The sequence below is a fragment of the Protopterus annectens genome, chromosome 1.part1 (genome assembly GCF_019279795.1).
Source record: "Protopterus annectens isolate FY-2018-M chromosome 1.part1, PAN1.0, whole genome shotgun sequence".
In the NCBI taxonomy this organism is placed as follows: domain Eukaryota; kingdom Metazoa; phylum Chordata; order Ceratodontiformes; family Protopteridae; genus Protopterus; species Protopterus annectens.
In genome coordinates, this window is record NC_056726.1 from 381846191 (window position 1) to 381871245 (window position 25055).

At 41.3% G+C, this 25055-nt stretch overlaps 1 protein-coding gene across 1 annotated transcript in view; it reads right to left on the bottom strand.

Moving 5' to 3' along the window:
• Positions 1-24542, bottom strand: part of WBP2NL (WBP2 N-terminal like) — a 965291-nt gene extending 940749 nt beyond the window's left edge. Inside the window, exon 1 of the mRNA XM_044075333.1 lies at positions 24447-24542. Coding sequence (XP_043931268.1) covers positions 24447-24502 — 56 coding nt within the window. The 5' untranslated portion in view covers positions 24503-24542. The remainder of the gene's footprint in view (positions 1-24446) is intronic.
• Between the last annotated feature and the right edge of the window lie 513 nt (positions 24543-25055).

The following is a 25055-nucleotide window of genomic DNA, read 5'->3' on the forward strand; positions in this document are numbered from 1 at the left end:
TCATCAAGGTAGGCAGTGTGAAAAGTTTTGCCTTCAGCCATTGCTTTGGTGGCCTTCTCAAAGAAGTCCACCAGGTTAAGCAGGCATGACTTGCCCAAAATGAAACCAAACTGGGATGGGTCCAGTGTCCGGAAGTTTTCTATGTCATTACTCCACAGAAATAAAACAGCTGCTGCTCTCCATTCATAAGGCACAAAGCCTGTTTGAAGGCTGCAGTTAAAAAGTGATTCCACACGGCCTGACGGGTCATGTTTCATGTTATTTAGAGGGCAGCTTGGGGTATTGTCAGGGCCCAATTGATGCAGTGTTCTTAGCCTTAGAAAGAGCACAGAGGACCCATTCCCTAGTGATAGTAGGGAAAAGTTATATTTGATGGTATTTCCTGAGGGTAGACGGGGGGGCAGTGGTAAAGCTGAAGCTGAATTTGTCTGCTATTAACATTGTTGTATCTTCTGTCTCAGTATAGGAGCCTACATAAACAATGAGTTCTGCACACAATTGTGTATTGCCTTTGAGGTTGCAGACATAGCTAAAGAATACCTTGTGGCTGTCCTTGGCACAAGGGACCAAATTTACCTCAAATTTGGCTTTGGTAGACTTTGTTCTCTTGAGTTGTTTGTTTAGCTTGATGACAGCACTTTTAGCCTTCTGGCTGCTACACCTACAAATTTTTGACATGATTTTCTTCCTTCTGTTATATATCCTACTGGTGTTACGATTCCAAAAGGGATGCTTGTTTTCAGAGTTAGTCGCTTCTTGGCCTTTTGGCTAAGACCAAGTGTGTGAAGGGAAGTTCTGCACTTAGTCCTGCTGGGTACAGCTGCCTCTATGCAGCTATTAACATGCTTGTACAAGGTTTCTGTGAACAGCTCCACATAGGCAGCAGTGTTCACAGGACTTGCCAGGCTATCACTTAATAACAGGAAGTTAGCCTTAAGAGTAGTTCCTCAACATTCCATGGTCATCTGGGGTTCTGCATTTTATTTTTACTTCGAAGGGGACTATTTTGTGGTCTGACATTATCACAGAAAACATTACACTGTGGGGGGTGAAGCACACTCCCATATTAGTGAGGAACAGATTCAGTAGGCTTGCGTCCCTGATCAGCATGCTGACAATCTGGTCCAGACAGTTCCTGTTCATAAAATCCAAGAATTTCTGTGCCTATATATTTAGTGTCATATGATTCCCTGTTAATTGTGGGGTAATTATAATTGCCCATGAATATGGTACTGGGTTGGATGGCGAGTGTTTCCAGTAAGTTTAAATGCAGGTTATGGGTTTACTATGCCACAGAGGGGGACCTATGGCTTGCAAGGAAATGGTACGGGATTTTGTCTGTGGCAATTCGAACATGGAGAAGCTCAAGTGCATCATCTTTGACCAGCCTTGAGGTATATTTATTTTCTGATGTAAATCGAGACATCCCCACCTTTAGTCCCTACCTGTGGAATAGCCATTATAAATGTGTGGAAGATATTATAGCCTTGCACTGCTGGGGTGCTCTCTACAGCTTTAAACCATGTCCAGTGATGCACAGATGTTAGTATTCTCTAGGGTAAGGAGACCTTGTAGGGAGTGAAGTTTCTTCTTTACACTTCTAGCATTGAACAGTGACACCTTTAGATTTTTGTTGGTTTTGACTTGGTATGACAAGTATTTTCAGTTTGGCACGGTCTAAAAAGGCACTTTGGAGGAGGACAGTGTTTTTAGATTATATTCAAAAGTACAGAGGGGAGAGGTACAGACCATCCCTGGCAAAGCCGTGTGATCTACTAACCATCTCCTTCCATAATGATAAATATTGCACCAACTTAGAATTACACCAGAAACTAAGCCAATTATTAAAGTCAGTCACCTTCTGCTTGTATTGTGGCATCATCCTTGGAAAGGTGGAATGCTGCTCAGTGCTAGACCATACCAGCTTGGGACATGCATTCCAAGTGTTCCATGATGTCTCTCTTCATATAGTCTAGGGCGGTACGTCTCAGGTCAATTACACCTACATAGACTATGACCAAGTCACAATGACCTGAGAGTGGGCATACTTGCATAATATGATGGATCCTGGGCCACTGATAAGCAACCGACTGCAGCTTTCTCCTTACTCTACTTGGTAAGAGGGACATCAGTGTATTCCACAATGGAGGTTCAAGTGACAGAATGTTGGGTTATGTGGTGGCTTGCCATATGGGTTTAGAAGTAGAGGCTCCATGATGTGTTGATGCGGGCACTGTTCTAAAAGAATACATTTGGGGCTGCTGAGGGCATCTGTTACATGCGTTTCATACAAGAGGTCTCAGACGTTTATGAAGGTTGCTTTTGTAAGTACCTCAGCATCTGGGGTGTGTGTGTCTGCTTTGTGCTGTGAGAGACACATGCAGCATGTGTACTACTGACAACCTAATAGGAGTGCTTTTATGTGAGAGCTTTGCCTACAGTGACATTGTCTAAATACAATTCTCACATAATTTTGTTTGAATTAGCTGGTTATCAGTAAACATGAGGCAATTTCTTCATTACCTCAGAATGCCTATATCTACCAAGCTGATAACGGAGACGATTGGAGGGGCAAACTAGTTGTCCTATGTGCAACTATGTATGGATTATTTCATGCATACTGTAGATCAGACAGAATATTGTACCTAGTCAGCCACTGTAGTCAGAGAGCATGTGTGAGATCAGTGCCATTTTGTATAGTCATTCAGTGTGAGTGCAAGCTTGAATGGAGATGCATATGAGAGTGTGTTAGTAGTACTCAGTCAGTTAAGTATATAACGCTCAAAGTATATGCTCCAGTTACAGCTCCTAATGTGTTTATGTATAATAAGTTACCTGAACCCATCCCGTGCCTCAGTGTCTCATTAAATACACGAGACATGTGACAGGGAGTCAGAATGGGATCCAAAGTTGAAGCAGCTCGCAACCATGAGGCACGCAGCTAGAAGTGGAGTAATATACAGGAGTGAACTCGCAAACAGGTCAGTGGTTATTCAAAGGTACTTAAATTCGTTTTAATGATTCTCAGTCACCAAACACGTGGCATAGCATTCAAAGTGGTCAAAATAATTTCAGAGATGTTCAAAATGTCTGAAATAGCGACAATGATTAAAGCATTTGAAACAATGGAGAAAGGAAATTCATCCCAGGGATCACATCAGTCGCCCTGCTAGACAGGGGTCCAGGGAAGTAAATAGTGTGGGAAGAAATAGCCAGGGAATTGTTATGGCTAGGTTTGTACAGGCCCTAGGGCCAATAGCCTAGTACCAACCTATGAACCTATAATCTCTGAAGTGTTTAAAAAGTATGAAAAGGTTAAAAATGTCTGATTTTTTCACAATGTAACACAGATTTTTCAAAGTGTCCGGAGCGTTTGAGGTATTTGCAGTGTTAAAATAAAGCATTTTTGGAGAGACTGTTGTGCACCTGGGCAATATTACAAGTATAAGGTCTACACTTTGTTTAAATGAACTCTGTTGTCATGGCAGAGGGATTTCGTAGACCTGAACTGCTGGTGTTGGATGATAATATTCATAGATTCATAGATTAGTACTAGGCTGGGTGCCCTTGTGTAAGCCCATTGTAGCCCCAGCCCTGCCAGAGAATCAAACCCTGCACCTTGTTGTGTGTGTAAGTAATAAACATTTATTAATTATGCCAGCCTCCCACCCTTGCTGAATTGCTGAATTGGCGAGTGTTTGAGCAACAATATGACATTTTCATACAGGCTGCATTTTCTGATAAAGATGCACGTACAAAGCATTTCTATTTCTCAATTTAGCTGGCGTCTGAAACCACTGAGCAAGAACAATCATTTGTGTATGCACCTGCTATGTATGCAGGGAAAGGGAGAACTGCCATATTGTGATACAGGCAGAAATGCAGGAAGACCCTGAGTGCTTAAAATGTAAATTTAGAGAAATGTGCAATCCTCAAATGAATATTACAATGGAAAGACATACATTTTACACAAGAAATCAAAAGCCTGGTGAAACTATTGCAGCATATATTACTGACTTAAGAAATAAAGCAAAAACATGTAGATTTGGTGATCTACAAGAGGAATTGATAAACGACCATCTTGTATGTGGTGTTAATAATGATGCAGTGAGAAAGAATTTGCTTTGAGATAGTGAATTAACATTAAGCAAAGCCACTAAGATTTGCTCAAATACATGAGCTTACAGAAAAGCTTACGAATATGTTTACAAATGAGAAAAGCATATTTGCAGTATCTGCTGGTGTGAATAGTGCACAGTAGCAAAAAGTTAAGATGGTAAAGAAATATAAACTAAAGGGGGCCACCCCAACCTCATTGTTAACTGTCACAATTGTGGAGGCAGTCATTAACCTAAATGGGAAGTGTTTAGCTGTTGGTCAGCAATGTCACAAATGTAAAAAGTGGAATAATTTCAAAATCTAAAGTGTTGCAGATTTACATTAAACGAGAGTATCAGAAGAAGCAAGTAGATCAGATAAAGAGCTGTGAGCAAACTTTCTATGTTGAGGGTGTCTCTGTGATCGATGAAACGGTTAAAATGGTAGACTATCGGTTGTCAGCAAAGAGCGAAATAGTTTGTACTGTACAAATTAATGGGAAACCCGTAGAGCTTAAAGTAGACACTAGATCTAAGTGCAATGTTATATCAGCACAAATGTTACTCAAATAAAAGGTGGTGAGAAACCTGACTTAGCAAAGTGTGTGAAACTAGTTGCTTACGGTGGTGAAGAGATTCAAACAAATGGCGCAGTAGTTCTTTCATGCCATTCTACTGGAAACAACGATGACTTGCAGTTTTACGTAGTCAAAAGACACGTGCAGTCATTGTTAGGCCTCAAGGACAGTCTGAGAATGGGAAAGATTTCATTTAATAAAGAGGTTCACCATACAAGAATGAATAACAATAGCTTTATTTTTAGTGAATATGCTGATATTTTCAAGGATGAGCTTGGCAAACTTTCAATCACATATTCCATAAAAGTTAAACCATGAAGTAAGTCCAGTTGTTAGACCAACACGGAAGATTCCAGTAGCAATGCAAAATAAAAGCAGAACTAGACAAAATGGTGAATTTAGGTGTCCCAACTCCAACAGAAGAACAGACTGAATGGGTATCCTCCATGGTCATAGCTCATAAGAAAATCTCAGATGATATTTGAATATGTACTGATCCAAGAGACGTTGCACTTAACCGTCCTAATCATCCGATGCATATAGACAAGGTAGATATTCTCATGCCAAATTCCATTGTTTTTTTAGTCTTACATGCAAAAAGTTCCTATTGGCAAATTCGCTGGACCACAAATCTTCATTGTTAACTACATTCAGTACACCACTTGGTAGATACAAATTTTTGTGAATGCCATTTGGAATCACTTCTGCCAGTGAAGTCTTTCAAAATGCCATGGAACAATTTTTTTCTTGTTATCCATGTGCTACTGTAGCAGACGACATTACTGTTGGAGGCAATGGTGAAAATGAACATGATTTAGAAAAGTTAATTCCACACTTCAGTGAGCTTCCTGCACCATTACATGAGTTGACACACAAAAATGTAAACTGGACCTGGTTGGATCATCACCAAAGAGCATTTATTGACATTTGTTGACCGGGAAAGTCCACTGGGCTTTAGACCCATTTTCAGTGAGAAAAACTCCAAGTTTCATGAAAATTATTACATGAAACAATTACTTTTAAAGCAAGTGAAATAATACAGAAAACTATCTAAACAGCACATATGTTGTAAAAAGGCACAATGCAATAACAATGGAACATTAGCATGTAGGAAAATTATACAGTTAGAAATATCAATATAGCTCAAACTTTTTTTGGGCGGGGTAGGAAAAGGGAAAGGTAAGTGTAGTGGAAAGGTAAAATTAGAGTTAACTTAAAAGGTAGGATAGATATAGTTATTCTGAAGATGAAAAATGCCAGTCCACCCACATTGAGATATTATGATTTTCACAAACATGTAACTCTTTTTGCAATGCTTCAAAGTATGGCCTTGGTGCAGCATGTCTTCAGGAAGGCATACCAGTAGCCTGTGTGTCAAGAACTTTAAGTCAAACGGAGATGCACTATGCACAAATAAAGAACTTTTGGCAGTAGTGTTCACATGTTCAAAGTTCAATGACTGTATTTATGGCAAACCTATTCAAATAGAGACTGATCACCAACCACTAGTGACAATTTTGAAAAAGCCAATGCATACTGCCGCAGCACGATTGCAATGTATGATGTTAAAATTGCAGAAGTGCAATTTCAATATGGTTTACAAAAAAGGCAAATACTTGTACCTTGCTGATGCTTTGTCACACCACCCAAACAAATAACAGAGCAGCATGAAAATGAAACAGCAGACTTTGAAGTCATGGAAGTCAGACATTTTTTATCATCATGCCTTGATGAACTAAGAAATTAAAAGATTCAGACCCAATTCTCCAGAAGCTGAAAAACCTTATCGGTCAAGGATGGCCAACATGACAAAACCAGTTTACCACTTGACATTCAGCAGTATTTTCCTTACAGAGATGAACTCATGACGGAAGATGGAATCACTGTGAAAAGTCCAAAAGTGGTAATTCCTAAAGTATTACAACAGGAATATATTAATATCTTGCATCGTGATCACCCAGGTACCGATTCAGCCAAAAGAAGGGCAAGAGGCATTGTATTTTGCCCTTCTATGTCCAAAGCTATACAAAAGGAAACTCTAGCATGTTCAATCTGCAACAGCACCAAACCGCAACAGCAAAAAGAACCACTTCGAATACACCAAATTTCCTAATTACCATGGTTGACTGTTGCCACTGACATTTTTGAATGGAATGGTTAGTATACTCACTCAAAATTGTTTCAAATTGACTTACTTCCTAACTTGACGTCCAGCACAGTCATTACAAAATTGAAGAGACATTTTTCTGTCCATGGCAGTGAGCACAAAGTCACGTCTCACAATGATGCACAGTTTACAAGTCAGCAGTTCAAGAAATTTGCTGAGTTTTAGGACTTTGTTCATATTACCAGTAGTCCCGAGTAACCACAATCCAATAGGTTAGCTGAACGTGCAGTTCACAGTGCAAACATTTGTTGGAGAAATCCAAGAGATGGTAATGATGTTTTCCTTAACTTACTCAATCTCAGAAACACTCCTCGAGACAACTTGCTTGGTTCATCTGCTCAGAGATTAATGTCCAGACTAGAACAACTTTACCAATCAGTAAACAATTGTTAGTGCCAAATGCAAAGAACAAAAAAGCGGTCAAGGCTCAACTTCAGTCACAAAGTTGTACAACCATAAGACCAGTAAATCTCTTAGACCAATACTACAAGAAGTCGTAAGAATGCAGACGTCTAAAGGATACGACCAAGTGGAAATTGTGAAGAACATTTGTGAGGAACGGAGATCTTACATCATACAATCAGAAAGAATGCATTTCATACGGAATCTAGGATGTGTTACCTGTCTCCGAACCAATGACACAGCAGATTGGGAATTAAGAGTCGATGGCATTGGCAGAGTGACTCTACATCTCTTCAAATTCAAACGGACAGTGTGCTTCCTTCAAATAATTTTGATGAAATCCATGATGCTCCAGTTGTGAAAGAATCCCCAGATACTTTCCCTCTTTCTAAACCCAGTCAAAGCCTCTGTGTTACCAGATCAAATCCAAAATACAAAGCAACTTAGACTGAAGCTCAGTTTTGCTTGTGAAAATGTTGATATATATTGTCTATTTCTCAAAATGTCTTTGTTCTCCTATTTGCATGCCAAACAAAATTAAAGGGATGCAGATCAGTGTGTATATGGTACCTAGTCAGACAGCACGTGCGAGATCAGTGCTATTTGTATAGTCATTCAGTGTGAGTGCAAGCTTGAATGAGGATGCATATGTGACTTGCATTAGAAGAGTCAGTCAGTAACCATATGAAGTTTGAAGTATATGTTCCAGTTACAGCGCCTGATGTGTTTATGTACAATACACGACTTGAACCCATCCCGTGCCTCTGTCTCTCATTTGAATATGCGAGACATGCAACACATACTTTTAAAGGAAAGATGTCAACTCAAAGTGCCTGTGTCTACTCAGGGCACTGCCAAATCTATACAATGCACTGCCAAACACTTGAGAGGAAACTACTAAAGTAGACACTGAAGATTTATGGATAATTTATTTAAAAAGATATTCGAAAGCAAGGTTAGGCAGTAGCTAATCAAACAGTATATACTAAAAAGAAATAATTGGGTCTGCCAGGAATGATGAACAATTGGGATTCACCTAAATCAACTACTACTAGTGCTGGTCTCATCACAGCTTCACTCTGCTACGATGCACTACCCCTTTGCTTCTTCTCCCACCAGAAGGAAAACAGTGTCACTAATCCCATAATGAGAAGCAGGCCACAGGCTCTTTGATCAACACTCTTATCCCAGGTGATGCAGGGATCTGTAGGCTTGTTGTAGCCTTTTCCTGGAAGATGCCTTGAGTAGCAATCACACCAACCAGAAGGTCCACACAGTCACTCACTGCCCAGAGTCAATCAGGAATCAATGCCCTCAGTTCTCTCTCTCTCTCTCACCAGGAGCAAAATTTAAGCACAAATTTGAAGCTGGCACCCATGAAGCAGTTACCACTTATTGGTGATCAGCAGTCTCTAGGAAATAATGTCCTTATGCTCCTTCTCTCACCAAGAATAAGACAGAAGCAGGAGTCCTATGATAACTGCTGACAGACAGAATGTGGGTTCTACCAGATATTGCAGACTTTAAACTAAGATGAAAAAAATGGGTTAATATCCTAAGAGTTGTAGTGTGCACTAAGCAGTTGGATACGAAAAAGGGGGCAACTCAAGCTCAAGCTTTAGCAGTCTAAGGGGAAAATAATCAGCGAGACAGATTGGACGGGGTGGGCACTTAATATTCTGGCTCTATGGATAACATATAACAGAATCAATACAGCAATACAAATTACAAGAAACCAGTACAAGGTAAAACAAACTAATCTTTCACTCACAGCAATATATGGCAGAGCTTTTACAGTAAAGTATTGAATTTATCATATACAAATTCATCTTTTATTATTTAAATTTGCCTTCTGTAGCTTTTTAGTGTTAGGTTACTTCTGTGCGTTTTACAGAAAAGGTGTTCCAAGTGATTCTACTTTAAATAACTCAAACCTTTGCATAATTTATACTACTCAGTTTTCTTAATCAGTGTTTTATATTATGGTGCATATTGGTTCGAGATGATTTTCACTGTTAAAGTGACACCCCGACCCCATGCGTAAAATGGGGAAAAAATGGAGTTGAGGAGGGATGGATACTACATTTAACAGTTTATGAAATGCAGTCCAATAAGTTATGGTTAAACACTAAAAAGGTTCAGACTTTTTTTTTTTTTTTTTTGGAGATCTCAGTTAAGCAGCATCGCTTTAGCAGTGGAGACGCAAGTACTTACACTAAATTATTTCACAATTCAACATGTGTTTGATATCTATACCTCTCTCTTGCTGGGAAAAGCTACAAAACAATCTTCTTTCAAGCCAACTCCCTTAGCCATTACATGGTACACCTCTACATCACCAAAGTGGATGAAGGTTTGGCTCACACTACATTGCAAATTTAAGCTTTAATAGCATTGAGGCGGAGAACAGGATTAAAGCATATCACAAGCAAACTTGAACTTCTATGAAACCACTCACAGCAAACTGACAGATGCAGATTGGCTAGATAGGAGTACAGTTTTATGTTTTTAACAATATAGAAGGCAGAAAAAATAGGTTTTACTATACTTAAAATATCATCTATGGACAAAGTGTGGTGGTGAACACTTGCAGTTAAATTACTCTTTTAAGTCAACCCCATCAGGGGTGTTTTAACCAACTAGACCAAGTCTGAAGATGATTTCTCACCTGTCCCTAACGGGGAGGAAAACCCCTCTTGTCTGCAGGCAATATCTGCTGCTGTTAAAAATGCCCACTTTTTTTTCAAAAGAAAAAAGGGAAACAGTCTTTTATATAGAACTTCTTTAAAAGCATGCCACTGATTCTGACAGTTCATGGGCACATCTTTCTGCTTATAAGAATATTTAAGGCTGTGGGAGTAAAACTTCCTTTATATGTATAATGGCTACCCGCTCTACATAGTCTAAAACATGGTTATGCTTCTTCATTCAAGTGCAGCAGAGAACTCCTGTCATCCAACTGCTTACACAAGTTCTGGCTCTGCCCTGTAGTGCAACATGTATATCACATTGTAAAGGAGCCTTTACTTTCTGTATTTGGGTGGCACCAAAAAATATATAAATAAAAAAAAAAAAAAAAAAAAAATCAGACTATGCCATCATTCCTATTCACTTATGGGAGCTTTAGTTCACTTAAGAAAGGGCAAAAGTTATGGCTTGTATTGGTTTCTCCCAATATCATTCAAAAACTGCCTAACTACAGTCCCTAAATGGAAAAGCTCAGGGAAAATCTCTTACCCTTAAATCAGACTGTGGCTAGTATAAGAAGCAAAGATGTTTTATGAACACAGAGAGGGCGAAGAATTAAGGGTACTGCTATCACCTCCCTTAAGGACTGATGTAACTGAACTCTGAAAATATATAATGTACTTTTTTATTTGCATTAACCCCTGTCTGCTTTTAGCTCTGCTCTTTTCAGAAGAACTGCCTCAGAGCAAGTTTAGGCTAATGTCTTAACACGTGGTGTTAGCTGCATTTTGACACTGATGACGTTCACAGCTGCTAAAAGATGAAGTTAAAGTTACTGTTAAGCGTATGCTCATATTACATTTCAGCACTTGTGTGCCATAATGCTAACCTCAATTATTGTTGTTAACTTATTAGAGGTTACCTGCTGTATTTCTGCTTTGCTTCCTTTGCAGAATAAATCACGCTAAATGTTACCTGTTTGATTATTGCTTGGGTTGCTTCAGCTCTATTTGTTCTAAAGGTCTTCACAGAAACATACACACACACACACACATATATATATATATATATATATATGTGTATATAACAGACACACACACGCACACACAAAATAATCAAGTTTATGTGATGGTAAAATAAACAGCTTTCTTTATCCAAACAAGTCATTCATTAAGTATTCCATATAACTGGGCTTACATTAAGACAACAATAAATTCTCACATTTCACAGAACAGAAAAGACCACTTAAATCTTATTATGAAGCACTGAGATTAAGTTTTTGTTATGCTATCCCACCAAGGTGAAACTCAGCATGCTTATAGAACTATTTACTGCATTTTAAGAGGCAGTACATTTCAAGACCAAGAATGGCCTTGAAATGTACTGCCTCCTTGAAATGTACTGCCTCAGCATGCTTATAGAACTATTTACTGCATTTAAATAGGCAGTAAATTTTAAGGCCATTCAAGGGCATTTTCCACAACAGAATATAAGAAAAGAACTTAAAGAGAAGATCAATAAAAATAAATAATTCAAGATACCACTTTCATTAATCATTATCACAGCAAAATAATTAGGCACAGCTCAAGATCTCATAAATTTTCAATTATCCGACATAAAGGGCCAAAGCTCTCAACGTCCAACCTTGAAAATCAGAGACATGGCCAAAAAGTAATCTAGTATAAAGGCCACATATAAATGTCAACAGTAGTCACACTAACAGAATGTACATTTAGATACATTTTCAGAGGAATATCCTGAGAAGCCAGAGGTTAATGACAACCTCATCCAAATGATACTAGTGTGTGTGTGTGTGTGTGTGTTCTACAGATTTAACCAACAGGTACCAACAAGCCGGAAAAGCAGCGTGATGAAGGGAGATTCTGCCAGCACAGCTATCTGGAATTTCGTAAATAATTATATGCAATTTGTAAATATCAACATGATTTACACAAGATGTTTGTGTTACAACTATCAGAATTGTAGGTCATGTGTATATTAAACTGGTTAGTATAGACATGTGTTAAAAAGGTTATTTTATAGTGTTTGTGTTTGAAATGCATCCACAGTGTTCCCTGCGAGAAGAGAACAGAAATGTACATGCACTATTTTAACTGTCTAAATGTATATATTTTAACAGTGGAAAGTGAAATACAGGAGGTTACCTTCAGTCCAGCAAATTTTAGGAAAATAGCTAAATGAATTCACTTTATAGGCTACGCAATAAAATATGGTAGCTTTTAGCTTTCAATGCAGCTAGAGACACAGAGTCTGTGCTAAGAAGATTTCTGTATTGTCTTCTGACAGAACCAATTACTACCTCTGAAAGCACGAAGGAATGCAATTGTATTACAACTTCCAACATCTGCCAAAGATCTGAGGTCTATGTATTTACAGGTAGATGCTAAATACTGCTAGCTTCCAGCAGTGGGGGTTTCACCTGGGAACTAGAGGCAGATGAAAAGAAAGAAATTATGTAATTCTGCAAGCTATCCCAGAAGTAATATTTTAGATATTAATTTGAGAAGTCTCTTAGTGAGATAGAGCATTCTGCATTCGGTCTTGGACAAGACAAGAACCATTCACCACATATCTGCCTTGCTCTACTAGCAAGTTTTAAGGTTATAGTACAACTCTCTTAGATTCAGTTAGGTATACAGTGAAGCTTAGTTTAGATATTTTTATTTATTTATTTGAGACTGTCCTGCAATGTTGTTTTAAATATTTCCTGTGGTTTTGAACTCTGATGTCACTGTGAATATATATTTAGTATTGTTTGTTGCTTTATTATTTATTATTAAATACATTTAAACCTTTCATTGTGGCTGATCTGTAGAGATATTTAAGTTTTGAGAGTACTTGCATATTTATTTGGTGACAATGTGTGAGCCACTCCTAATAGCCTTCTCTTGGTCAGACTACCATTTGTGTTAATATTACGAAGTAAGACTGGACACCCTTTGTTACGGACCTTACAGTGGCTGATAAGGAATTGACTGGTGGCAGTGCTAACTACCTTATAGTCTGGGCAGAAAGGGGCATATCTAGTAAACCTGTGCCAGCCTTTCCCAGTGGTGTGTGTGTGTGTGTGTGTGTGTGTGTGTGTGTGTGTGTGTGTGTGTGTGTATAAAATCAAACCTCAAAGAGTGCGTGTGTCAGAAACTACGAAGCACTGGTTGGTTGGACAGAGATGGTGCTGGAGGTCTTGGCTTGGTCACTCAGCTGAGATCTCAACTCTATAGCTGTGCCATTGGGGGAGTCTTATTAGGCATCTGGAGAAAGAGGCAGAAAACATGCCTGGTCCAAGTGTGGTCTCCGAGTGCTCTTAAGGGAAACTGCACTTGATGCACAGAGCTGCATCTGGAAATACTGTGTGCATTCTTGTAATCCTTCCAGTGTACGTCCCGCACTGTTGCAAGGGGTGAGGACTGAGGCTCCTTGATTACTGGTTGGCAGTGGTGGGGCGTCACAAGCAGCAACCGTGGCAGATGCGAAGCGGAGGCCCATTACATGGAAACAGTTCAGAAGCTATGGAACATTACTTCTGTGAGATCTCAAAGAGGTAGCAGCACAACATCCAATACCTCAGGGAGAAAAGGCAGATTTATGGCTGCGATATGAACAACACTGGTAAATAAATTTAGACTTTAAATTTGGACACTGTCAAGAAATGGAAGGACTATTCTGAGAAACTCTTGAGCATGTGGACAAACCTTCCATTGAGCAAACAGTGCTAGAATACAATGATGGGATTGAATCACTTCCTGTAAATAAGGATACTGTAGCAGACAGACAAGTTCAGTTGTGGAAATGTTGCTAGACTACATGAGATCAGACTGGAAAAGCCAAAGAGGCAGAATACTTTGGAGATACTATGGATAAAACACCATTTTAATTTTACATGATGGGTACAGCTTTCATGCTATCAGACTAGCTTCAGTAATTTGCAAGTCGGGTCCTATATGTTTCAGAGAAATCAATCTGGATATACACCTCAATGAAGCAAGACTACATTTTCAGTGTCTCTGTAGTTTATTAATCTTGATACTACAGCTAGGGCAGTATCCTGACTGACAAACTGAGTTAATAGTTTCCATTTGCAAAAGGAGATCAGGGGAGTTCACTCCATTGATTTTGAGATAACGTTCCTTTGCTTCCCTAAAAGGCCTATATTACTATGCTGCAAAAAAAAACATCATCCAAAAGGGGAGTCTCTGTTTCAGGAACTATCCTAGCTGTAGAAGACTAGCTCAACTCTTCCTTGAAAAGACACTGGAGGAGTCATGGACATTTGCCAATAGTGTTTACATGTATTCTGTGGCCACAGTAAAGGCATATGACCTTGTACAATACAGTGGTCTAGGGCTTCTACTCCATACTGTATAGCCCCTACATTTAAGGAGCAAGAGTTGCATTCTTACGTTCAAGATGGGCACAGGACTTAACAGAGGATTGACTTGTGATTTTCATTTATAGGAAAGTAGGATGTAGCCAAAGTCTGGACAGTATCGTCTGTGAATAGGAAGACTACATCTTTGTTTGAAGATGATGCTATCCTCTTACCTTCAAGTTCAATGTATTAAGCATTTTATATAAAAAGCAGAACCACCAAATCACATATCACAGTTATCTTCTGGGGAAAAATAAATAACGATTGACAAGTAAAGATAACCAGTTACTTCAGGTAAAGGAGTTTTAAGTATCTTGAATGTATAGGAGACCAAAATGCAGAGGGTGCAAAGGTAAAAAGAAGTTATGTCTTACCATAACGTTCCACCTGTGTTGTAGATCTTTGTTCGTTCATTCATGGACCTCGGCCATTTCTAAGCCTGCGTCAGCCAAAAACTCTCAGCTAAGACCTACCCATAATGCCCCTCTCCTAGTTACTTCAGATCAAGTTTTCCCGCCCTTACATAATAGATGTAGTAATAGAAAAAAAAATAGTAAGAGGCTCTGTCTGAGCAAATACCCTAACCAGGAGTTCCTAAAGTCCACCAGGAGTTCAGGCAGGGGAAAGGAGGGCGGGAAGTAATGAATGAACAAAGATCTACAACACAGATGGAATGTTATGGTAAGACAATTTTCTTATCTGATTTTGTAAATCTCTGTTTATTCATTACCATTAGGACCGAGTCCCCAGCTACTTTAGTCCTGGGTGGCCCTAAGGAAGGATATTCCTGAGCACCATAGAACCAAAAGATGCTCATCCTCTGGAGGCCAAATCCAATTTGTAATGAGACATAAAGGTATGAGGCCCTGCCCATAGAAGTAGCCATAGATCTGGTAGAATGCACCTTTATTCTGGAAGGTAAGGATAGCTTATTCTGTTGGTAGATAAAGGTAATGACGTTTCTAAGCCAGAAGGATAAAGTCACTTTGGAAACAGGTTTACCCAATCTGGGTCCTGCAAAGGCCACAAAAAATTGATCTGTTTTCCTGAAAGATTTAGTCCTGTCTAAATAACAACGAAGCTGCCGATGCACATCAAGGGTGTGCAAAAGGTACTCCCGTTTGTTAGCATGCTGAGGGAAGACCTTGGGAAAGAAAGAAGGGTCAGTACGAAGGGACACCCTATCCATATGGAAGATCAAGTAAGGACTCTTGACACTCAAAGCCTGCAGCTCAGATACTCTTCCCACTGAGGTAAGTGCTACTAGAAGTAAGGTTTTCCATGACAATAATTGCAAATCACATGAATCAAAAGGCTCGAAAGGAGAACCTGTGAAAGACTGCAGTACCAAAGTCAAGTCCCAGGATTCTAAGGGAGGCTTGACTGGAGGTTGAACATGTAATACTCCTTTCAAAAAGGTCTTGCATAGGCAGGGTGACATAACTGAAGAATTATCAAGATCATTATGAAAATTGGCGATAGCTGCTAAATGTACATTGATCATCGAAGCGGAGGCTCCTGCATGCAAAACAGTAGTCCGTTATTGTAGGATCTTTTGAATAGGCATAGAGAAAGGGTCGAAATTCTGATCTTTGGCCCAAATAGAAAACCTAGTCCATTTACTAGAATAAACTTTCCTAGTGGAAGGTTTGTGTGAAGCCAGAAGAATTTCACGAACAGGAGATGGAATATCAGGCAGCCTAGCATTCACTGGAAGTGAAGGAACCAAACTGTGAACTTGAGACTGTGCATATTCAGATGAATCAGTCCTTGAGGATGAGATAACAGGTATTGAGAATGATCCAGGATCCACGGACTGTGAATCAGATGAGGCCATAGGGAAGACCTGGTGGCCGAGCGTCCCTCGGTGGTTACCCCTGGGGGGGGGGGGGTCAGGGCATCTGTGGTCACCATGGCTGTGGAAGACAGAACAGTTGACATCAAAGATTCGTTTGTGGGTTCATCCACCATAAAACATTTCTTCCTTGTAACGGTTTGAAAGACGTAACATGTGGTCGAGTGGGTAAATTAGCAACGACCATTGTGTGGAAAGGAGCCACTGTAGGATTCTCATGTGCAGTCTCACCAGTGGTACCAACGTAATGGCAGCCACCATGGAGCCTAACAGTTGCAGTACAAGATGTGTTGGTACATAGGTCTGAGGAAGAAGGTCTTGGATTTAGCGTGTTATGTTCGAAAACCTGTGAGGGGGGAGAGAAGCTTGACAGGATGTTGTGCTGAAGTCCGCTCCAATGAATTCCACTGTCTTCGTTGAAGACATTGAGATGTGTCCTTGTTGATTGTAATTCCCAAGTGGAGAGCGAGATCGTGAGTGTAAGAAGATTCCTGGTCGGAGCGGTAAGGAACCAATCGTTTAGATAGGGAAATACCTGAAATCCTTGTAGTCGAAGATAAGCTACCACAACTGCCATACATTTGGTGAACACTCAAAGGGATGTCGAGAGACTGAATGGCAGTGCCCTGAACTGGCAGTGATTGGCTGCCAGCCGGGAGCGGTGATCCATCTTTATGTGGTAGTATGCATCCTGGAGGTCTATAGAGCACATCCAGTTATCCCTCCCTAGGAAGGGAAGAATGGACTGTATCGTGACCATCTGGAAATTTTGAAGTTTGATAAATTTGTTCAATAGGTCGAGATCCAGGATTGGTCTCCAGTCCCCTGTCTTTTTTGGCACTAAAAAGAACCTAGAGTAAAACCTGGATCCTGCCTGGTCTGGTGGTACTGGTTGGATGACTTTTCCTTAGCAGCTTTTCTATTTCTAAGGCTGCTAATTCCCTCTGTTTGGGTGGTACATCGGGGATGGGAGTTAAATCGAATGGTATTTGGTAGCCTCTGGATATTATTCTCTGCACCCAAACATCGGTAGTAATAAGATGCCAGGCTGGTAGATGCAGAGAAAAATGACCCCCGACTGCTTCCAGAGGAAAGCAATCAGGCCACTGCTCAGGAGCACTGGTAGGGTCTGCTGGAGAAAGAATCTCTAGCGCCCTGGTTACGCGGACCCCCCCTCTACCCCAAAAGGAACATCTTCCATATGAGTTGCCCCCTCTGCCCCGGGGGGATTGTTCACGAGTGTCACGAAAAGTTCCTTCGGATTTCTTGAACCACATTTTTCCTCCCTTCTGGTTCCTGGAGTAGGACCTCTGGGGGTTGGAAAGGCACATGCCCACAGCAGACAAGGTCTTTCTGTCTTTCTCGCTACATGCAAGTGTGTCTCGTACTTTGGGTTCAAAAAGTGCAGCTTCGTCGACAGGTGCATTGACGAAGGAAGATTTAAAGGGGTCTGCAAAGTCACACAACCGCATCCAAGCATTATGTCTCATGACAACGCCTCAAGCTGCCCCCTCGGTGGAGTGAGATATCAAATGCATCGAGGAGTTCGAGAGGGATTCAAGGGTAGCTAGCTGGAGGCAACAGTAACACACACCTCATCAGGCAGTACTCCCATCAAAGATGGAGATATTTCAGAAATTAGGTCTCTTTGGCGGTGAGTAAAGTGTGCCAGATAGTACAACGACATTCTGAATGGCGAATGTCGCTGAAGCATAGATCCATTTCCCCTAGTCTGTCCATGGTCCGGGACTCTCTGTTTGGAGGATGGATGGTGGAACTATCTTCTGCCAGTTCCCTCTTGGTGGCCGCGGCCATGACCATAGAATCAACTGTCAACTGCTAGGACCAGTGGGACTGGTCTTCAGGTGCAGATAAAATGTTTTCTCTGGCCTCTGAGGGACAGGTTCTACGTTGTCCGGGGCCTTCCAGGCATGCTGCACAATGATTTTAACAAGGTCATCTGCTGGAGTCACCCAGGAAGTAGATGGCTGGGCACGGAAGGCCTGCAGAAACACCAATTCTTCAGAAGGGTTATACAACTTCCAGTCTCCCTACTGCTTGAGGATTTCGAGAATGTCTCCGAATGAGATGTCTGGGGAAGACCATGGGGACTCTTCCTCCTCATCACAATCAGTGTCTTCGGTGATAGATTCCTCCGGTGAATCAAGGTGCTTCCTCTTGCACCATTTCTTCTGGGGTGGCTCCCCAGTGGGATCTTCTGAGGAGGATTCCAGAGAAGGGGTTCCCTTCAAAGAGGGTTCTTGTGACTCCCATACCCGGGGTCCCGAAATAGAGGGTTGGGAGAGGTGCATGCTAGGGAAGGGTTCTGATACTGATGTCACTGGTGCTAACTGCGAGTCCACTACCTGTACAGCAGGCCCACCTGAGGAGAGATGGGAGTCCGGAAAAGGGAGGCACAACCTCGGAACTGGGGTCACACCTCGCCATGAGGAGACCACCTCCAGGTGAGGAGCTCTGAGAGAACTGGAAGCCGTCGGAGCTGTGGACATAGATAGCACCAGCGAGAAAATAGGTGCCGAGCTAGGTACCACAGTACGGATGGTCCAAACACTGCTTCGGGAGAGCATCAGTTCCGCCGAAGACGATGCAGCAAGGGTGGACGGTGCCAACAGGGAAAACACTGCTGTCGGAATAGAGACAGTATGCACCAGAGTGGAAGTATCTTGTCCTTGGCAGGTATTTGAGTTTTGCAGCCGATGGAGCCGAAGAAACTGTCGGCACTGTGGCTGGGGATGGTGCCGAACCAGGTACAGTCATTGGAGCCAATGTCAGATCCAAGGACGGCACCGAAGTCAGTAGTGCCGAGGTCTGAACCGAAATAGGGGTGAATATCATGGACGGCACTGAGGGAGAAGACACAGAGCCTGGTGCCGAAGAGGTCTGCGCTGAGGGCGCCGGCGAAGCATGGAGCCGACTCGGTTCCGTAACTGACGGAGATGCAGGAACCGAGAGACTCCGTTTGTCCTTATGTTTTTAGGTTTTTGAAGGAGGTGAGACTTCCGACCCAGATAGAGTTTCTGAAAAAGGTGTCTTGAGTAATCCGTTTTAGATAAGTTTCTGCTAGTGTACAATTACTAAAACTAGCACAAATGTCACAGTCAGCTTTAATATGATCCACGCCCAAACAGCAGACACAACGAACATGTGTATCTGAGTTTGGTATCTTACGTCCACACTTGTCACACTGTTTAAATCCCAACTTAGCTTTGTCTGACATACTAAGGCAACAAGGCTATCCTACAGAAAATTTAAGGTAGAAAATACCAATGATGTTATTTTAAAAACATACCTCTAGTAAAAAGGAAAGGCCTGTCAAAGACAGGAGAGAGGGACAGTACCAATAATAAAGGTAAAAAATTAAATTACCAAGGAAAAGGGCAGGAAATAGGCTTAGGTTATAGGCGACAGTGAGAGAAGGCTAACTTGACTAAAAATTAAATAATTTTGAAGATAAACTGTCTTAAAATTAACAATTTTCTACTTAGCTTTGAGAGAGAGAGAGAAAACGCTAACATCTGACTAGGAACGCGGCAAATAAGATCTGAATTAACTAGGAGAGGGGCATTATGGGTAGGTCTTTGAGTGTTTTTGGCTGGAGCAAGCTTAGAAACGGCCGTATCGGTTCCGAGGACGGAACTGAGGTCCTAATGGTAATGAATAAACAAAGATTTAAAACATCAGATGAGTACTTACATACACTTCTATGGGCTGTGCTGTTAAAGAACAGAGTCACAAAGAAAAGCCCTCTGTTTCTGCATAAGTCTATGTCCCATCCTCATCTATAGATTTTGGGAAATTATGAAATACAGCATCACAGACTCAAGAAGTGGAACTAAATCTCCCTTGCTGGGTTGCTGGATTCACTTTCCAATGATATAGGTTCATACTAGGCTATCTGCCCGAGGGCATTTATAAGCCTAGCCATAGTTTTGTGGCTTACGCCACCCCTTAGTTTGGAGAAACTATGCCCATTATTTAGCTGTGCCTCTGTCGAGCAGTGACACTGAGGTAACCCCTGGGGTGTATCTGCGATCTCCCATCCATTGGTCAAGATTCCTCTTGAACAAGGCCAGCGAGGTGCTCTGCCTCACATAAACCGGGATTTTGTTCCACAGCATAGGGAGTCTTTGGGTGATGAATCTATCCCTCCAGCACGTCCTATTAATAACCGTGTCGAGGTTTAAGTCACCCGCCCTTGTGGCTCTGAGGGATCTAGATTTTTTCAGATGAACCATATTCATCAAATCTGGGTTTGACATGGCCTTGTATGTCAGGCATAAGTCACCTCTGAGTAAGCGGTACGCAACTGAATATAACTGGAGTTCTTTCAGTCGTGCAGCATAAGACAGATTTTTGAGACCCTTTATCCTTTTGGTGAGGAACTTTTGTGGCCTCTCCAGCTGCTGCAAGTGTCGGGTCAGATACATTCCGAATGGGGCATTGTACTCGATCATTGCATTGTACTCGATCATTGGTCTGATGAGTGATGAGTATAGGGAGACTATGACTTCCCTTGATCTAGATGTGAATCCCTTCATGATAAGGTGGGCAATGTAGAAGGTCTTCCTAACTATTTTAGCAATATGAGTGTCGAATGAAAGGCTACTGTCAACCTGGGTTCCCAGGTCCCTAATAACTTCTTGTGTTCAGGGGATTGCCACCTATATGGTAGCTAGGGGTAACCTTATTTTTACTATGCATTTCTTGGCATTTAACTTGAGGCCATGGCTCTGGCACCAGTTATCCGTTTCTGTGAGACCCTTCTGAAGGATATCTGTGTCAGATGTGTTCTCAACCCAGTTTACAGTCATCTGCGAACTTTGTCAGCCATAACCCTCCTGTGTTTGCTTGTACTTCAGAAAAGTAGATGCCAAACAAGAGTGGGCCCAGGACTGAGCCCTGTGGGACACCACTTGTGACAGGCTTAGAGTCTGACATGGTGCCAGCAACTCTGACCCTGTGGGTTCTGTCAATCAGCCAGTTTGCAACCCATCTTGTAATGTATGGGTTTACATTTAAGTTGATGAGTTTTTCAATGATACCCGAGTGGGGTATTGTATCGCCAGGTCTAGGTAGGCTGTATGGACTGCCTTTCCTAAATCAATGGCCTTGGTGACTGTTTCAAAAAAGTCAACCAAGTTTAAAAGGCATGATCTGCCTTTGACAAAGCCAAACTGGGTCGGATCCAAAGTCTGCAAATTCCCTATGTCTTTATTTATGAGATCCATTATGATCCTTTCCATGGCTTTGCAGATCAGGCTTGTCAAGCTAATGGGACGGTAATTTCCAGGGTCGGTGGAGGCACCGCCTTTGTGGAGTGGGACCACAGTCGCTGTCGCCACTCCTGAGTGCGTATCCGGAGGTGAGACTAAGATTAAACAGCTGTCCTAACTGTGGGTTTAATTCCTCGTTGAGTTCATGGAGCACACAGCCGGGGACACCATCAGGTCCCATGGATGCTGTGTTCTTTGCCTTGGAGAGCAGTTCTCACCTGAGCGTTGGAGATGTTTGGGGCTACAATCATTTGGTATAGATATCTCTTTTTAGGCGGGGAGGTGGGAGAAGTTTGCACTGAACCTGTCAGCCAGTATGTTGGCAATGTCTGTAGGATCAGTAATCTTCACATCATTTTGAACTAATTCTGAGCATATCTGGGAGTTTCCTCCTAGGTTTCTGACATAGCTAAAGAATGCTTTATGGTTGTCTTTAGAGTCCTTAGCTATTTTTTCTCAAAGTTAGCTTTGGATGATTTTATGCGAGCCCTTAGCTTTTTACTTATAGTGATCAGCGGTTTCTTACCTTTTAAGGATTTTGCTCTATCTTGTAGTAGCTTTCTCCTTTTATTGTAGAGTTTGTTTATGGCTGGGGTCCACCAGACTGGACGATTGCCTTTGGTACAAAGAGTCTTTGTTTTGCTTGGGATTGCCTGATCCATGCAGCCCTGCAGGTGCTGGTAGAAGGCATTTGTAAGTGATTCAGCGGTTTGAGTAATGTTAAAAGGAGACCACACTAGTCTTTAGAATGTGGTCGGATGAGGACCTCCAGCGAGATTAGTTTGTGATCAGATCTCACCAGTGAGGGTATACTTCTGGCGTTGAACATTGTGCTCCCATGTTCGTGATGATGAGATCAAGTATGTTCTCTCCTCTTGTGGGGATGGTGACTAGTTGTTCCATGGCATTTGAGTTTATGAATTCCAGGAAATTTTGGGCTAGAGTGTTTTAGTGTTCCCAGTCTATATTAGGGTAGTTGAAGTCACCTAGTATGATGGTGTTGGGAATACATTTTATCCTCAGTGTTTTCAAGGAAGGGCCCGGTTGAGGAGTTTGTTGTGGTGGCCTGTAACATGCTACAATTTGCATAGCAGTCTTGCCTATGGTTAATTGCACCTGGATGGTTTCCGATGCATCGTGCGATGCCACCAATCTTGAGGTGTGGGTGTCCTTGATGAATATGGATACTATTGTCTGGGTTTTGTGGCGGGCATGATATGAGGTAAAACCTGATAGTGCTGGGGTGCTCTCAGGAGCCTTGAACCAGGTTTCTGTCACAGCACAGACATCGATGTTCTCCATACTGAGAAGGGCCTCGAGTGCGTGCATCTTGAGGTTGAGACGTCTGGCATTGAGCAGCATTATTGAAGGACTCTGGCAGTTTGAGAGGAATTTGTGGGCAGAGTCACTAATCCACCGGGTTTATAAAGTATTTATTTACTTAAAGTAGTTAACTAGGTACAGCACTGATCTCAATGGAAGCATTTCAGGCTCAGTCCATTGGAAAAGGTCAGCCAGTCTGAATACCCAGTGAGGCTTCTCCATGGGTGCTTCCTACAAGTGTATCAACGCAAGACCAAGTGGAAGGAAGCCCTGGAACAGAACCAGGGCACACTGAAAAGACTGCAGCTCACAGCTGCCTCAAAATACTCAAGTAAACTGGGAATAGCAAGTCTGTTATATCCTGGTAGCTTGCCACCACAGGGGCACTACGCAACAAATGTTTCTACTGTTTTGCCACAAAAGCACATTTTTTAAAACAAGACAACATCCCTGAAGAGTGCAATTAAAGGGGAGTAAAAATGACCCAAAGTGAGCATATTTAACTGAAAAGTTAGAGATTTTGTAGCTAGAACTATTTGCAGTTAATTACCGGGAAAAAAAAGCTAAAATGTTTATATATCCATAATACTCCACATAATATTAGATGGAAGCTGGAGAACAATTTCTTATTAAATATCAGCTTCTGCGTTTCTTCTCAAAAATGTCTCCCAAGTGAAGTGAGACAGCTATTCTTCAAATTAATCCTATCTTTCCAAATGGAAAACAAGTGACCACCATTTTCGAGTGTCTGCCCCTCCCCACAAACTGAATAGTGGTACAGTTGTTTTGTTTGAAACCTATTCCCAAGTAGTCGCCTGCATGTTGTGTCACGTGACGCGGAACTGTCCCACTTTTGACAACTCCCCATCTAAGAGACGAAGGATCATATCGACAAACTGCTGAAACATAGTTAGCGCAAGATTACATTTTCTTTTTCTTCAGCATACACGCATTATCCCATATATCAGACTAGTGACTTCCACGATAAATTAATAGTAACGACACAACTTCATTGACTTTTCTGTAAAAAGCAAAGTTCAAGAATCTGAGTTTGAAAGTATTTTTTACACTACATTATGCAATCACAGCTACTATGAACAGAATTCACAGACAGCAGCGGTCGAGTGAATAAACCAGAAGAAACTGGGTAATTTCGCATACAGTGGAGAAGTAAAGTATAACGAAATATTTCTGTCAAATGTTAGCAATCACAAATGTTCCCATTTAAATTCAGAGCGCCCTTTCCGGACATATAGCACACAACTAACATTACTGTATCTCCAAATATTTGGTGCACCCCCTTTGTGTTCCTTGGGTATCCTTCCGATCCTTTCTTTCGCTGACCACTTATTGAGAGTAGTTTGCTCCCCATCAACAAAACGCGTGAGACGTTACTGGTGTAACTTCTGTGCACGATTACAGCTGTACCGGCCAGCAGTACTAAATTTTACAGCTAGTACCCCATTTAACAAAACATTACAACAAACTAAGTAATATATCTCCACAAACCTCACCCTCTCTACAGTTCTTCCTACATCAGCCGAAAGGAGATAAAGTGGGAATACTCTAGAAGTAAACAATGTTTACTTTACAGCATCATTTGCCTAATGCAATCATTGTCATCTATCATAAAGTGACTATAAAGTACTCACTTTTCACCATTTGTTATTACTCCACCAGCTTGGGAATGATTCCTATTCAGCGCCATCTTTGACTATTTACGTCATCAATAACGTGAGAGTGACTTATTTTACTGGGCATGGAATTGTTTACTGCTCTGTGCTGTCAGCTGTTCGCATCAAATGAACGCTGCAAGTTCGTAATTTTCACTGTCCACTTTCTTACACAAGCAGCGAATTCAGAAAGGTAAAAAACAGAATAAAAGTTGGCATTCACGTATGGAATTAACAAGTGGATTGCATGTTAGTGCGTGCACTTTGCAATGAATACAATTTGTAACTTTATTATTTAGCTGCAATTCGTCACTGTTATGTAGGGCCCCCTGACCGTCACTTTCTTAGGGCACGAGCAACTGCAAATGTTCTAAGCCTTTAGGTGTACCACCTGTCCCACTTTGCGTGGGACAGTCCCTCTTTGGGCAGTTGTGTCCTGACAAAAAAATATTAAAAATGGCAATTGTCCTGAGATTGTAGGACATAATTATGTCCCATATTTTATGTAATAGTTGCATAAAATAGTTATTTCTGTATCTAAAATACCTAAATGTTACAAGAAACAGAATAAGCAACTAAACTGCTACA